General features: G+C 34.3%; 1 protein-coding gene across 2 annotated transcripts in view; it reads right to left on the reverse strand.

Annotated features, from left to right (window-relative positions):
- Positions 1-17,604, reverse strand: part of PIK3C2G (phosphatidylinositol-4-phosphate 3-kinase catalytic subunit type 2 gamma) — a 326,049-nt gene that overhangs the window by 284,833 nt on the left and 23,612 nt on the right. For both annotated transcript variants that reach the window (XM_077756378.1, XM_077756377.1), the window contains exons 5-6: positions 7,470-7,572; positions 1,519-1,589 (exon numbers count right to left, since the gene is read on the reverse strand). In XM_077756378.1, the coding sequence (XP_077612504.1) occupies positions 1,519-1,589; positions 7,470-7,572 (174 nt within the window). The remainder of the gene's footprint in view (positions 1-1,518; positions 1,590-7,469; positions 7,573-17,604) is intronic.

Raw genomic sequence — 17,604 nt, forward strand, 5'->3', positions numbered from 1 at the left:
TATCCTGGGGTTAGAGGGAAGGAGCAGAGGAATTATATTTTGAAACCAGTCTGTCCCTGCCAGGTTTCCTCCAGTCTCCATGTTGGCAGAGCTTTTGCTTTACCCTAATTTAACCCTGTGGACACCTGTATTTCACAATGGTCAAGGTCACCAGACTCCTGTGAGGGGGCTGGCAATGGCAGGGGAAGACAGAGACAGAAGGAAAACTACTTTGCTCTCCCCTTCTTTGCATAGTCCCCTTGTCTCTCTGTGTCCCAGACAGCAGCTACTTGCATACAAGTCACAGTCCTCCACCAAACCAGTTCAGAACAGTCCTTTATCTCCTAAGGATTTCCCATTTTTTAAAAGAATTTGTCAAATTTGATGCCTTTCTCTAAGGGTTTTTTTTTTTTTGGATAATTTTTTTTTTTTTAACAAGGAAACTACAACCTTTGTTAACATGCCATTTTGATGGGAACCTAAACCTGATTCATGTAATGAGCTATAAAATAAAAATTTAGATTAGAATACATTTAAAGTCCTTTTTAGTCCTACCCATTCTGTGATTTTGTTGTGTGAGAATGAATATTTTGGAGGAAATAAAAAGTGGCATACAGGGAAAGAATAGTTTAATAAAAGAATAGGGTCTTTGCAAATTTCAGACAGTCCTAATTTCTGTCCTACCACTAATGGACTAAGTGGCCTTAAGGAAGTTATTTAAACCTTCTGGAGCTTTGGTTTCTTTGATTCTGAAGTAAATTTTATGTCTTATCACAGGGTTGTAGGAAGAATTAGATGAGATAATGTATGTAAAATGTACAGTAACTCCACTAAGTGATTGAAAGCTATTATGAATAGTCACTAAAAACAGTTTCAATCATATTTTTTATATGAGGCTTCGCTTTGGAGATTATGATATGTACCCCGTTTTTTGCTCATTCAGCTCAGAACAACATTAAATTCAGATGAACCTATACTGTAACACTGATATCTTCTCCCAAGTTAGTTTCCTGGTGGGTCTGTTCTTTCAGATAATACATGCATACATTTAGATATGAGAATCAATTAGGATATGTTCATTTACTGTCATTTGAGTTTTCCAACTTGAATTCACGCTCCTCTGTTTATGATATACCAGTTATTTTCAGGGAATTCAAGAAAAATTTAAAGCAGGATGTGGTGACTTTCAAAGTGTTGAAATTTAGTTATACAAAGACCTTAGTGACACATGCACACCCAAATTCACAAAATGAGTGAGGAAAAAAATCCTTGAAAACATAATAACCGGTAGCAGAGCTGTTTTAAAATGAATGCTAGATTGTTATGGAAGGTGTTAGCAGCTCTTCAAATGTATCTGAATAGCTGTGAAGAATAGATAATTAATAACAGAATTTGCCAAAGGGAGATATCTATTAAAAGTACAATAACTTCCACAGTACTAATGAAAGGACAGTTTTTACAGTCTACTGAAAAATATTGTGATTTGGCGCTTGAGAACTCGGTCAGAGAGTAGTCTTGGAAAAAATTTAAATATCTTACCTGGATACTTTCCAAATATGCATAAATTCTAGAAGTTGGTTCAGATAAAACTGACTGTGGTCATCTTCATGCTGTAGACAGCAGAATATATTAATATTTATAGAGTGAATTGGAATGAGTACCAGATAAAAATAGGTCTGTAGCTTTCTGCTGTCATTTTATTCACCTCTTTTGATAACCCTCATTCATCATTTTAATACTTTGTTTTAAAGACTTTACAAGATTCTTCTTAACTCTGTAAGCATTCTTTTCAAAAATGAATCAGAAAACTGAGCTTTGGGATAGGATCTTCAAGGACGGTGGAAAAAACATCCTGGCATCACCAAGGTCAGACATTAAGTTCTCCTGGCAGACGCCGGTTCTCTCCCATACATGCACATTTTCTTTACATTTAGGCTGTGGATGCTGGGGCAGTGTGAGACCCGACAGCTTGCCAGATCAGTTGGAAGACCTAGAATGAACTCCATTTTTCAACTTCACCATATCTTGCCTCCCAAATGTGAGTGTAACAGAACTTTCCATTTCATGAACACTGAAGTGTGCTAATGAGTGACAACTATAAATTCCAAGAGTTATCAGGAGGCATGTGGTTTTTCCCCAGATGAGCAGAAACTACTCATCATAGGGGCGCCTGGGTGGCTTAGTCAGTTAAGCGTCCGACTTTCGCTTAGGTCATGATCTCGCGGTTCGTGGGTTCGAGCCCCGCGTCGGGCTCTGTGCTGACTGCCAGCTCGGAGCCTGGAGCCTGTTTCAGTCTGTCACTCCCTCTCTCTCTGACCCTCCCCTGCTCACGCTGTCTCTTTCTCACTCTCCTAGAAATAAATAAAAAAATATTTAAAAAAAAAGAAAGAAACTACTCATCATAAACTATCAGTCCTATGGTCCATATGCATAAATACACACATGCATACACACGTGAGCGCGCACACACACACACACACACATTTTCACACCATAACTCCTTGCTTAGCTCTTCTGCAACAGGCATTTATGAAAATCGTATGCAAGCCTGCAAAGGAGAATGCAATAGACTCCCCCATAATTGCACCATTTTCATTACACACAGCTGTTAAGTTTGAGATCTGGGGAATCCCTTAATGCCTGGAATGCATGTAATCTTGTATGTTAATAAACAATCTATTTGTAAAACTGCCTATTAGATCTTCTGACAGAAAATATCAGAAGTAAAACCTTTGTATGGCCTAAGGTCTAAGGTGTGTTATTGGGCTCTTTTGTGAGGAAGAAGGAAGCTGTTACATGGAGAGGTAAGGTTATCACTGTAATACAATACCTTGAATGCATGCTTAAAAAAAAAAAAAACACTTTCAGAAGAAGAAAAGAAACTTCTTTCAGAAGTTATAACCAAAGCAAGCATATAAATAATGACTTATTTGCATCTTTTTGTATAGCATAATCATACTCACTTTAAAACCACTTTACTTGGCTTCCAGAGATGCCTTTGGGAGAGAAATTGGCCTTTGTCATATTGTCACTTACAAGAAAAGTTTTTTTGATTGTTTTTATTTAATGGAGCTCAAAAATCTGGAGAAGAGTTTTGAGCAGTTGTCCATGGAATATATCACACACTTTACTGTTCTCCAAAGCTGAGGAAAAAGTTAAGGTGTCTTTTTTTTACTCTTTCATACAAAAATCTGCTGTGTTCTGTGATTTTCCTTGAGCTAAAATGAAACCTTGATTTTATGATTAATGTCAACAATGTTGAAAATACTTATCAAATTTGAGGGAGATAAAGAGAGAACAAACTTTTTTAAAGCCTCAATTATACACATCTAGTCAAGATGGAAATTGTAAAATTTTGAAATCTAGAAAGATTTATATGGACTGTCAAACTATTTTATGAATAATCTCATGGAACAAGGAATTGAATTACCATATTTCAGTATAAGACAAGCAAGTTTAAAATAGGAAAGGCATCTGAGATGAATTGACTATTTCAATGTGCCTTGTACAATTAGAGAACTCTAAAGTATCTACTGAAAGGAAATGGTGTCAATAAATTTAATGGAATGATAATTGTCATTATGTTCCTAGTATTATGTAGAAGAAATGGCCATTGTGTGTTGTTTTACTGGAAAGATAATTGTTTATAAGTGTTTTTATAGCAAAAATTATGAAAACTGTAGAGAATTTTAAAACCACTTTAAACAATAGGATCAAGAGAGAACATTCAGTATCACCTTACCATATAGTTTTTAATAGTAAAAGGCTAAATCCCTAATTTTATGACATCAATAACTGATACTTATATAGTCTCGATTAGGCACAGGCACTGCTTTAAGCTTTTCATTTACATATCTCAATTAAGTTCCAATAATAATCATATTAGATAAATATTATTATTCACGTGTTTTAACAAGAAAAATAGGGTGAATGTAATTATCCAAGAGCAGACATTTGACTTTGGCAGTATGAATCCAGAATCTCTGTTTTTAAACAAGATACCAAATTAGCAAATTTAACACTCTTTATTTATATTTATGGTGACAGCTAGGTCTACATGTTCTAGGATTTATACACAGAAATGATTACCACCCCTGATTCATCTGTATCAGGTGTCTTGCTCCAATCTTTAGAAGCATAGTTATCTTTTCTTTCAAAGCACATATCTCTATCAAACTTTTAAATGTATATTTGTTTTTTTAAATTTTTTAACATAGTTTATTTTTGAGACAGAGAGAGCTCGAGTAGGGGAAGAGCAGAGAGAGAAGGAGACACAGAATCTGAAACAGGCTCTAGGCTCTGAGCTAGCTCTCAGCACAAAGTCTGATGCGGGGCTCAAACCCACGAACCGTGAGATCATGACCTGACCCGAAGTCGGACGCTTAACTGACACCCAGGCGCCCCTAAATGTATATTTGTTTATTGTATGTCTTCTTTACCAGAATGAGAACTCTGCATTGTAGAATAAGTACTGAAATGTCTTGTTTTTGTATTTCCAGTGTTTAGAAGAGTGCCTATAAGGTGGGTTCTGAGCAAATGAGTACCAGTCTGTGCATATGTGCATATATGTTTTTTAAGACATAATTCTGAATTTTAAGTAGGTTTATTAACCTATTCACTCACTATAGAAAATCCTCAAGTCAAGTACTAAATATCGCATGTAAAAAGTATTCAATAAATATTTGTTGAATTGGGGTGCCTAGGTGGCTCAGCTGGTTAAGCATTCGACTTTGGCTCAGGTCATGATCTCACAGTTCATGAGTTCAAGCCCCATGTTAGGCTAAGTGGTGACAGCTTGGAGCCTGGAGGCTGCTTTAGATTCTGTATCTCTCTCTTTTTCTGCCTCTTCCCTACTCACGCTCTGTCTCTGTCTCTCTCTCAAAAGTAAATGAACATTAACAATTTTTTAAAATAAATATTTGTTGAATGAATTGTTTTTAGATTCTATATATATGATGTACTTAGCATAGTATCATCAAGTAAACCTTTATAGATTTTAATAAAATGCAGTATCTTCTCTTTGAAATATGATGCTAAAAAATCCTTCAAGAAACAAGATTTAGAGGGAGATAGAAATATGGGATGCCTTTCTCTTAGTCTTTGTGAAGGCCACCACTGCTCTTTAATTGAGGGTCAGAGCCGGTTGAATCCCCTGGGCACTAAGCCCTCTGAAGGCTGGGATGTTGTTGATTTTGTTCAGCACTCTAACTACTCATTAGTATTGGGCTTACTACACTGCAGTGATACAGTTAATTTGTGAGTTAATGGGAGAATATATAGACTTCTGTGTCATCAAGCATATTATCCATTTTTAAATGTTTATTTATTTTGAGACGGAGAGGCAGAGAGACAGAGAGAGACACAGAAAGAGAGAGAATCCCAAGCAGCCTCTATCCTGCCAGCTTAGAGCCCCACGTAGGGCTCCATCTCATGGACCTTAAAATCATGACCTGAGCCAAAATTACGAGTTGGGTGTTCAACCAATTGAGCCACCCAGGCACCCCACCTATTTTGAAATAACAGTGTTAGTGTAGGAAACGTTGTGGATGAGATGAGGAAAAGCATTTATACTTTTTACCTGTTAATTGTTGAATTAGCCAAGAGATGGTGATACTCCCTATACGAAGTAAAGTGAGTTGAAGCATAAAAAAGCAGCCATGTAACTTAATTCATGCTATGATCCAAATGACACATTGAAAAGCAGGAATTTCTAGTGATAATTTTACACGTTACACCCAGAAATGATGTCCTTGGATTTGATGGTAATGACAGTAGCCCATAGACACTATATAGGCTGCCATTATGATAGAGTGAGCTCTATGCCCATCTCATCTCCTTCTCTACAAGCTGTGAGACTTTAGGCTGTTCAGTTTGCTCTTTTGAATTTTCAGTACTTTTATTTAAAGAAGGAAAATAATAATTATTATCACTTTTTTTCCCTCTCGATCTATTGTAAATTAATACATGTAAAGCACTGATAACAGTATTTGGCCTCTAATATGTACTTAATATGGTTAATCATCATGGAACACCTATCATGTCCCTGACTTTGAGGTAAATTAATATAACCATGGAAAACAAAAAATATATATCCTAAGTATACTTGTCATATAAGTTGATAGCACAAAATATGGGCTATGGAGACTGACTGGGCTCAAGTCCAACCTCCTCTGCTTACCAGTTCCATGAATATGATCTGGGGACAGCCATGAAGCTCCTTACGATACAGTTTGCTTATTTTTAACAGTATTTGCCACATAGAATTATTGTGACGCTTAAATAAAGTCTCAGACTTAAAATGTATGTCAGCATACATTGTATCCAAGTAGTGGTGTGTTAAATGGATCTAAATATAAACCTTAATTTACATGAAATTGAAATGCTAGCGATTTGTGAATTGCTACCAATGAAATAAGTTATTTTTCAGCAACATGAAAGTTTTCAAAGAGAGTAGAAATTCTAATCATATATTTTCTCTCCTTCCCCCATGTTGAAATGAAACATGATGATTTTAGCTTTTTGAAAACATAGAAGACAATTTGAAGACTCTTAGGTTTATTAATATTGAGAGTATTCATTGTACTTTGTAATGTTTCTCTGTGGAGATTTCAGATGCATAGCCCTGAAACTGTCAACAGTGGCTGAGCTGAGTACCAGTTCCAAAAGATTTTTCTAAACAACTCTCTTTTGGCCTTATTATGTTATATTCCACATAGATATATTGCAACCTAATGCACCACCTGACACTTTTTATGATGAAACACCTCAGACTAGGAAAAAAAAAAAAAACTCATGCACTGGAAATCTGTTATCTGATGTAAATGACAGGGTGATGGGATTTTTGCTTAAAGCAGGTAATTGGAAGATTCTACAGATAAAGCTACCAAAATATCAAAGTTCATTGCATACTGTGCAATTTGGATTTGAGATAACTCAAGACATCACATAGGGAATAAAATTCATATCTAACAGCATGAAATTGTGTCATTAAAGCACAGTAATCTCTTTCTAGGTAGTTTTATTATATATATTATGAATATTAATCTGTCTTGATTTAAATTGTGTTGATACCGACATAAACAGTCTTCAAATAGAACAAGAGTTCTGTTTCTTCAAACAAGAGTTATTTTTCTTATTTTTCTTCCTTCAGTGGTTTCCCCCTCACATTTTTTATTCTGTTCACTTCCTAGTGGCTTCATGGATAGTATGAATATAATAACATTAATAAGTTTCTCATAAATGATTTTTCCAAGAGACCAATTGATTTGCTATTATACTAGGGTTGCAGTAATGTGTTCATGTAATTACTTCGGTTCAAATTGTTAACAGGCATTTAGATAAATATTTCATTATGTTTCAGTAAACATACTCAAGTGAACATGTATTCATTAAGCTATGTAATTCTAAATTGGCAACAATCCATAAAGATAAGAATACTGTCCTTAAAATGATCAGCTTGCAAATTCAAACCAATGCTAAAAAAATCTTACCTTTCGAGATAACTTTCCTGGAACTTTCCCGTTTTTCTGAAGACTAAGTTGAATAACAGATTTATCTTTCTGAAATATTTTGTGGCTCCCCAAAGAGTAATCACTGAAGGAGAAAAAAGTGAATACAGTCATTTCCTCCCATAATACTCCCAAATGTATTATTTTCCTCTCTGACTTTGTTTCCTTTTTAAATTTTTTTAGCTTAGTCTAGTAAAATTTTTTATATATATCCTAGTTATATATTTATTTAAAAATATATCCTCATTACATTCATTTTAAATGATAAGATACTATAATTATTCTTCAGGTGCTTCAAGTTAGAAAATTATTAGATACCTTTAGAATGTAGATAAATTATAATAGAGAATATTTTACATATTCAAAGTTAGTTTTGTTATCCAGCCATCTCAAAGCTGAGGACAATATGCTTTTGGGAAGTGTAATTGATGCCACAAAGTATACGTAGGGACCACTGTATCAAGGAAGTAGAGCAGTGAGGTGGAGATGTCATGGGCTTTAGAGACAGATTTACTAGCTCCATGACTTTAGGCAGGCCAATTAAACTATCTGAAACTCACTTTATTTATTTTAGAGTTGATATTATTAATGTCTATATGAAAGGGTTGACAAGCAAATTGAAAAGACAAAATATCCCTACATATTTTAGAAATCTCTAATGGCATAATTTTCTTCTTTCTTTCCTTTCCTTTCTCTCCCTGTAAGAGTCATTAAAAAGGATGAATTATGTTAATGTACTTTATTTAAGGATCTTGGTTAAATGTATGAAGGATTTCAGAAGAAAAAGCCCTTCTATTAAAACATTTGAGGGGCGCGTGGGTGGCTTAGTCAGTTAAGCATCCAACTGCAGCTCAGGTCATGATCTCACAGTTCATGGGTTCGAGACCTGTGTTGGGCCTTGTGTTGGAGCCTGGAACCTGCTTCAGATTCTGTGTCTCCCTCTCTCTCTGCCCCTACCCCTCCCCCACAAATAAATAAACATTAAAAAAATGAAAACATTTGAGGCCCTTAAGGTGACATATCCATTTATCTGGAAAATTCACTAAACATTTGGGATCGCTTATTCCCAACAGTGGCAGAAAACTAAAGCATTACTCTGTTGATAGCTACTAAATTTCCTGCAAATGTTATTTGAACACTTGATTTTTTTAAAGAAAACCCAACACCTATCCACTCGCCAAAATGGTGAATATTGGTATCCACAACATGTGTTCTATACCTCATTCCTGTAGCCCCTGTTAGATTCCTGTCTCAGTACCTTCTGCATTGCTCCTTGAGTTATTTCTGTGGCTAGTCTACACGTAAGGCATGGTGTATGTATTCCCGGAGTTCCTGTCTTCCTCATTGCCCAAGTTCTGCACCAAGGGCATTCTCCATATTCTATCACGAGGACTCACGTTCCTCTCCTTTCACCTCCCACCCCCAACTCCTCTTTCCATGCAAAGTCTTGTTTTCCTATTCCTATTCTGGGAAACAGTTTAAGCATAGTGATCCACGTTGCTATCAGAATTCCTCAGTGTGTTGAAGTCTGGACCCTGGACCCCAGTCTAGAGACTTTAGTTTCAGATATGATTGCTGCTTTCTTGAACTATTTTTGTTTTTCTTCACCCGTCTGTATGTATACCCCTTCCTAGGGCTTCCAAATAAAATAGAAGATGGCCAGTAAATAAGAATTTCAGGTAATAGTGAATACATTTTTTAGTATTGGTATATCTCATGTAATATTTGATATAAAATTTAAAAAGTGGGTTTTTTTCATGAAATTGAAATTTAACTGGACAGCCCATATTTTCATTTCCTAAATTTGCTGATTCTACCCCTCTCTAAAAGTAGGATCTGTTTTTTCCCTTATCTTTGCTTCACTCTGTGTGTGTGTATCTCTGCGGGGGGTGGGAGCAGGATCTGAGTAGTTATCAGATTTGGGGTAATTAACAGATTTTTTAAGTCTCCTTTTTACCCCTATAATTTGTTTCTCTCTCTTTTTTAAGTTACATTATGGGAAAAATCTTAATTGTACTAAACTGTAGGAAACAAAACAGATAAGAAAACTTCTCCTCTTTCCCTTCTTCCAGAATAGTTACCCAGAGTTTATGGCACTTTTTCTGTAAGCTGGAGTAAGTGGCCAAAAACATATAGTTTTTTCTGTTAAAAATGAAATCATTTTATTTTGCCTGTGTCTCTAGCCTAGAGCTAAATATTTTAACTTAATTTCTCATTCTGCTTTTTAATCAGAAAATTTAAACTATTTCACCCATAACAATGCCTTCTGCTATGCTATTGCTGGTTTATGTTAACTATAATTTTTTATTGATTTCTTTCATTTGTTGCAGTTATCTGAATCCTTGAGTCCCTTCTATATCTTTAGAGGTTTAGGAGACATAAATATATTTTTAATCTTCCAATGATTACCTAATTTTTAAATAACATGTATCTTTTTTTTTATTGTAACCTCAATTTAATCACTGTGTATAGCACACTCTCAAATAAGCCTTAGGGCCTAAATATGACTTCAGTTTGGCTCTCGCACATTCCCCTCCAATTGCCCTCCAATTGCCCAAATGGAGACCATATGAATTTTAGGTCTAGACTCTCTTTATCACTTAACTGATGAAATCAAGAAAAGTGTTAAGTAAAACAAAGTTAGAGATGGGAATTATAAAAAAGACAGATGTCTGAAAACATCTTATTTTTAATTAAAGATATCAGAATCGACTCTCAATTGCCTAAATTTGATATCAGAGTACAATATAGGTTTGCTATAGAATGAAGCATCTATTGGTTACAATTTTATGTCTTCTTTCTGGCATAAACCAAACCTATAAGTAATTAGCTCTAACTTACTTCCATCTTCTTTTTAAAAAGCATGTACTTGGACTTGAGGAACAACCTGAATAAAGAATTGACTTAGAATTTTATAATTATTGCTTTAATCTTTTAAAGTTGTTTCTTCCACATTTAATTCAGGAGTAATATTTTTTAATAATTCCTTTTTATCAGCTATCTATAAAGAACTCAAATTAGGGGTATCTGGGTGGTTCAGCCCATTAAGTGTCTGACTATCTTGATTTTGGCTCAGTTCATGATCTCACAGTTTGTGGAATTGAACCCATCATCGGACAGCCCAAAGCCTGCTTGGGAATCTCTCTCTCCTTCTCTCTCTGCCCCTCCCCCCTACACATGCATACTTTCTGTCTCTCTCAAAACAGATAAGCATTAAAAAAATAAATTCAGCTTAATTTTTTCAGAGGAACACTATCTTTTTTGTTCTTTATACTATGTCCATATATAAAATCCATCTGGAATGCATTTGTTGACTAAAGAGTAATGTATAGCTCCAATTTTAGACATTTTTCCAACATAATGGCAATTTTCCTGAACACCTCTAGTGGGGACATCTTTTCACCTGTGACTTGTTATATTTATCACATGACCAGTTTTCATAAATATCTGATCTGTTTCTGGACTCTTAAGTATTCCATTAATCTATGTATCTATTCCTGTGTCAATAACAGATTGCTTCTAGTATATTTTGAAGTGTAGAAATGAAAGTCACCATTTAAGAAAATTATATTATCTATTTTTGCACAGTTTCTCTTCCAGAACAATTTTAGAATTAGTGTGCCAATGCTGAAGAGAAAATGCTAATATAGTGTTGACTTATATTTAATTTATGAAATTATGTAAAAAGAACTGGTATTTTTATAATATTGAATCTTCTCTTCAAGGATAAGTATATTTTTACATTCACTCTAATTCTCTTTTATGCCCTTGAGTAAAGTGTTAGTTTTCTTTCAGGTTGTTCTTACACATATTATGCTTTTGCAAGATATTTTATACATTCTGTTCTATTATAAGTCAAAGAGGTTTTTTTTTTTCACAGTGTTTATTAGTTGGTTTTATATGTTGATTTACCTGGTGGAATCCTGTTGTAATACCTAATGGTTTTTCAGTTGATTATTTTGGATTTCTAAATAGAAAATTATATTCCTTAAAAATAATTATATTTTTATCTATTGCTTTCCAATATTTTTTCTTCCTTTTGTTTTCTTGTCTTATAGTGATGTATAGAAAACCTGGCACACTCTTGAATAGTAGCAAAGATAGTAAATAATCCTTCTTTTTCTTGCTTTTATAGGAAATGCCTCAAATGATTAATCATTGGATATATTTGCTCTGTATTCCTGGTATATACTTTTCTTGTTCTATTTAATTAATGGTTTAAAAATACAAAATAAGTTTCAAAATTATCAAAAGGGTTTTCTGTATCTGTTAGATGCATCACAGTGAGAAGATCAATATTCTTGAATGTGTTAATATATTAATTACATTGATAGATTTTCCTAATTTATAATTATCTTTACATTTTGATGTAGACTTGTCCCAGTAGTAGAAAACTTCATTAAAGGAACTGAGTCTTTATGATACAATGAAAAGTTTTGTTTTTTCTTCATATATACTAGTGAGTCAGAATTCTGCACATCCACTTCTTTGTTCTCTCAACAAATATTTGGTTCCAGCTATGTTAGTCACTATCTTCAGAACTGTTATGAGTATATCTGTCATTTAAAATGAACACCAAAAAGCTGAATCCTTGCACATAATTACTCCTATTTCCTATTCATAAGTAGCTCATGTTATTTTAAAGTATTTCTTCAGCAGAATGTTTATTCAAAGACAGTTTAATGACCTTAACACCAAAAAATGATATGCAAATAATCTCAAGTGTGTCTTATGGGCAAAAAAAGACATCCTAAATAATGTTCAACCTATGAATATTGATTCCTTCAGCTTAGGCACTCCTTGTAAACTCATATTTAAAAACATTGTTTTATTGGAGTAAGTACATGCATATCATTATTTTGTAAGATAACCTAGTTAGGTTTAAATATTCTTCATTCTTATGTGTAAGAAGTAGTCACAGAGATGTATTATAAAATATTATAGTCATATATAGAACAAAGCTATGTCCATTTGATTTTATAAATATTGAGATCCAGGATTGCTAGAGCTATTAAATACATTTCTTTAAGGGAATTCAGCAATTAAGTTGCTTTTTAGTACTTAGGATGACTAAGAAATGTAAGGTGAATATAACAAAATATTAAAATATTAATAATACTATTGCACTCCAGAGAATATTTTTCAAATACTTATGTGAGTTCTGTGCACACACAAGTACTCACATATTCCTTCCATATTTGCTACTTAAAAATGTTCTTGATGTTACTTCTATCATAACCCTTAATTCTGGTACATTTTGTAACCACTGAAAACACCCTGGATTTTATAGTTAAAGTGTTACTTGCTGCTACTCAGCATAGATAAACATTAGTGGTACATTGTTTTCCTCAATCAGTGTTCCTCAATTTTACTGTTATTTTGCTTTCAGGAGAACCATGAATAGGAAAAGTTAAAGGTCATGATTTAGAGAGGCAAGCATAGGTTAAATTCTAAAACTAGAGCTTAAAGTCATGGGGCGGTTAATACAAAAGGGTCATGGTTTTGAATAGAGACCCTCTATGGGGCATACATTTTACCAACAGCTACTGCTCAAGAGAGAATCACACCTAAGAGATCTAAACTTTTTTTTTTTTCCAGAAGCCCCATTTTTCCTTAAGAATTCCCTCTAGCTTGTAAAAAGGCGACTCTCCCTTAGGCTTCTTCACTTAAGTATGGTTGTGTTTCTTTATATATAGAGTACACATATTTTTTAATTCAATTTTTTTAATCTAGAGGAAGTGTTTTATAACAACTTTCAAGTTTACAATGCCCTCTCTTAAGTTATGCATTCACAAAAGATCAGTAATAGCACAACAGTTTAAATAAATGAAGTTAAAGAACATAGAAAGTAAATAAGGAAGAAACACTTCAGTGAATGTGGAGCTTTGTGTCCTTTGCAAAAAAAATACATACTGAACTCCTGGGAATTATTTTGAGGTATGGTGTGCAAAATTTGTAATACAGTCACCAATTCAAGAGATCATTTCCCATTTCAAAGTTTCATTATTTTTCCCACAAACCTCTGGGGGAGAAACATTCTGCAGACTTTATGAATAGAAAACATTTAAGAACTAAGATTAAAATAGCACATTAAAGCCTCATTAAGGTGACACTCGCTAATTTGAAATACTATGAAATTCACATATTCTCTCTCTCATTCCTTTAAGAAAAATAGACCATTAGATTATTTAAACCTCAATTAATTTGAAATAGGTGAGGAGAGAGAGAGATTTTGAACTATCAGCTTTTAGAAGTAAATGCTTTTGAGTAACAAAAATAACTTGATAGCTGCTTATAAAACTTATTATAGTTTTAGGTATAATGATATAACATTTTATACCTCTGTTTAGTTCTGATTTGCCTTGTCTTCTTGGAGAAATCATGCAACAGGTTTTTATTTTTATCAAGTGATTCTTTTTATCAAGTCTGTTGGCGGATGATACATGTACAATCATCACAAAGCTTTTGGAAAACTTGGGTCTGAAATACGCTATAATTCTTACATACAGCTTTTACTGACAAACAACCTTTATTCAGCACAAGCTCTTTCTTTGGAGAATTGCTTTCAAATGAAGTTATATAGAGAGTATTCACATATTTGGACATTTGTTCTAGTATAGAATTATTGGTAAAAACCAGATGCAAGTTTATATGGTACATTATTATTATCATTACTTTAGTTAGCTGTTTGCTAAAGATAGTAAGCAAAATCAATATTTAAATATTAGGAAAAATACTTTGACAGAGATCTAAAAATGAAATTGAAGTAGATCAGTATACTCTTTTTTTTTTTTTATTTCTAGGAGAGAGAGAAAGACAGCATGAGCAGGGGAGGGTCAGAGAGAGAGGGAGTCACAGACTGAAACAGGCTCCAGGCTCTGAGCTGGCAGTCAGCACAGAGCCCGACGCGGGGCTCGAACCCATGAACCGCGAGATCATGACCTAAGCGAAAGCCGGATGCTTAACCGACTAAGCCACCCAGGCGCCCCTGTAGATTAGTATACTCTTAATGAATGATTAACAGAACACAACTTTTATTATGGTATGTGAGAGTTCTCAAAGTTTTGACATGTTCTTTCCAATGCTCTGACATGGTTTTATGATTTATAAGTGGAAGTGAAAAGCTATGTAAAAGAGAAAAACACCTTAAGCTATTCATTTGACCAAATTAAGTCTAAAAAGAGTCTGTTATAAATAATATTGGTAATCTTGGGCTGTTTTGAATGTGCTGAAAATAATCAATTTGTTTAAGTCACTAAAAGAAATCCTTAATTTTATTAAGAAGAAAAGGACTCATTCCCCCCTCCAGGAATGTATACAACCAAACATTTACTGCTAGTGAGTATACACATTATAGATAAAGTTTAAACTTTGTATAACCTAAGCTTTATAAAACTTAGCCTTTCCTTACTGGTAATAAGTAGTTTGATTACTTTGAATAAAGCAATTCCAATTTATAAGCAAATGTTTAAAGAATAAATTAATATAGCTTGCCATGAGATTAGCTAATTTTTTTAGTAGAAGGGTTTTTTTTTTAAAAAGATTATTTTACAATTCTAATTAGATTTAATTTTCCAGAGGACTTTCTCACTCTAATCAAAGTTTAGTTAAGATTTTCTCTGCTAGGAAAGGTCAGAAGAGAGAAAAGGGATTCCTAAGTAGATAGCCAGATCCAACTAATCAATGCTGCTGATGAATAAAGAGGTAGATACTGCCTTTTAAATTTAGATTTAAGAATATATTTGATAGAGACGCCTGGGTGGCTCAGTGTGCTGAGCATCTGAATTCAGCTCAGGTCATGATCTCGTGGCTTGTGAGTTCAAACCCTGCATGGGGCTTTGTGCTGGCAGTTCAGAGGTTGGAGCCTGTTTTGGATTCTGTGTCTCCCTCTCTCTCTCTTCCTCCCCTGCTCGCACTCTGTCTCCCTCTTTCAAAAATAAACATTTAAAAAATTTTTAATAAAAATATATATGACAAAAACAACATATATGACAATTTCAAAGTAAGATTTTTAATTATCATGGGTTTTTTGAGCACTGAGTTCTAGCATTCCTTGACAAAAGTCAATTAAATAATAAAGAACAGTTTTGTTTTGTTTAAATCATGGATCTAACACCTGGTCGTAACTGTAAGTAATAGGCTCGAGCAGAATTTTCCAGAAAGATTATTCAGTTTTTTTCTTATGCGGCACTGTGGTTTACTACTTACAGTACAGTCATGATTTATTCAACAAAAGCTTTTAAGCGTAGTAAATTTTATTGTTTCACACAACACCTAAGAAACATTGTTTTTAAGTTGAATTAGAAAATAAAACATATAGCATGATTTGTGAGAGAGGAAATTGCTTAAATCACATGAAAAACCTGTGCTCCTAGTAAATGTTGGGCTAGATACCAAGGGGTACAATTATGAGGTAACATTATACTTCATATATTTGAAATATATTTAAGAAGAAAAAGTTCACATGAGATGGTTACAAGTGCAAATGAAGGTACAAGTCTTCTTGCTCCCTGGAAGGAAACAAGAACCAGGCACACTGGATTTTAATCTGTACTGTATCTAACAGGAAAGAAAAAAGTAGTTGTTCCTATACTCAACCTGCCACTGTATTTGCCCAATGGAGTCTGTCTACTGGATAGTCATGAGAAATGGGGAAATGAAGTTACCAAGGACATTCCTACTATTTTTTTTTAAACATTTTTTTTTATTTTTTTAATATTTTTTATTTATTTCTAGGAGAGAGGGAGACAGCGTGAGCAGGGGAGGGTCAGAGAGAGAGGGAGTCACAGACTGAAACAGGCTCCAGGCTCTGAGCTGGCAGTCAGCACAGAGCCCGACGCGGGGCTTGAACCCACGAACCGCGAGATCATGACCCAAGCGAAAGTCGGACGCTTAACCGACTAAGCCACCCAGGCGCCCCAGGACATTCCTACTATTGTAATTAATTTGGGGTCTACAGACCAGGAACATGATGGAAGATGTTAACGTTTTTTGACTTTACAAGATTACTTTTATTCTTCTATTATTTCTCTATTTAATTTATTCTGACTCTAATATGCAGTTTTAATATTTCATACTTTATATTGCTGACAATTTTGTATTAAGCTAACTTGAACCTTATGAGAAAATGGATAGTTTCTGTCCTAATTCTTTAATTTTTTTCTTTGTTCATAATAGATTTTTAAAAACCGTGTGTAAAGCAATTCTTGACGATAATTCTGTAGCTAATGAAACTAGTTGATATAGTTGAAGTGCCTGGTAAATACATGATATTCAAGTGTAAGAGGTCAAGAACCTTCTCATTTTTGAGAATAGTTATGAGGACATGCTATTAAAGTGAGTTGCTGTATTTATAGAAACATTTAACAAGGAAAGAGAGAGCAAGAGCAAGAGCTAGAGCAATGCAGAGAGAAGAAGGCAGGGACGGGGGACTGAGGGGGGTGAGGGAGAGAGAGAGAAAATGGAATATTTTAATTTACAAAAAAAGTTTGTAATACTAACTTAGAATGAATGTTGAATGAGTTGCCCTAATAGGGAATATGTGGGACACCTGGGTAGCTCAGTCGGTTAAGTCTTTGACTTCGGCTCATGTCGTGATCTCACAGTTTGTGAGTTCGAGCCCTGCATCGGGCCCTGTGCTAACATCTGAGTCTGGAGCCTGCTTTAGATTCTGTGTCTCCCTCTCTATTTGCCCCTCCTCAACTCATGTTCTGTCTCTGTCTCTCAAAAATAAACATTTAAAAAATTTCAAAAGGGAATATGGACTTCCTAGGAAAGTTATCTTTCTTAAGTTTGCAATATATTACAAAATAAAAATAACATCTTTTACTATTTAAAAATTTTTAATATTAAAACTTTTTTTTAAATACTTGAGAGAGCGAGAGAGAGAGAGCTTGAGCAGGGAAGGGTCAGAGAGAGGGAGACACAGAATGGGAAGCAGGCTCCAGGCTCTGAGCTAGCTGTCAGCACAGAGCCTGACGCAGGGATTGAACTCAGGAGCCATGAGATCATGACCTGATCCAAAGTTGGGAGCTTAACTGACTGAGCCACCCAGGTGCCTCAAAAATATAAATAACATCTTATTTTGTTTTGTTGATTAAATTCACTTTTGTTCAAT

The sequence above is a fragment of the Crocuta crocuta genome, unplaced genomic scaffold (genome assembly GCF_008692635.1).
Source record: "Crocuta crocuta isolate KB4526 unplaced genomic scaffold, BGI_CrCroc_1.0 scaffold262, whole genome shotgun sequence".
Lineage (NCBI taxonomy): Eukaryota > Metazoa > Chordata > Mammalia > Carnivora > Hyaenidae > Crocuta > Crocuta crocuta.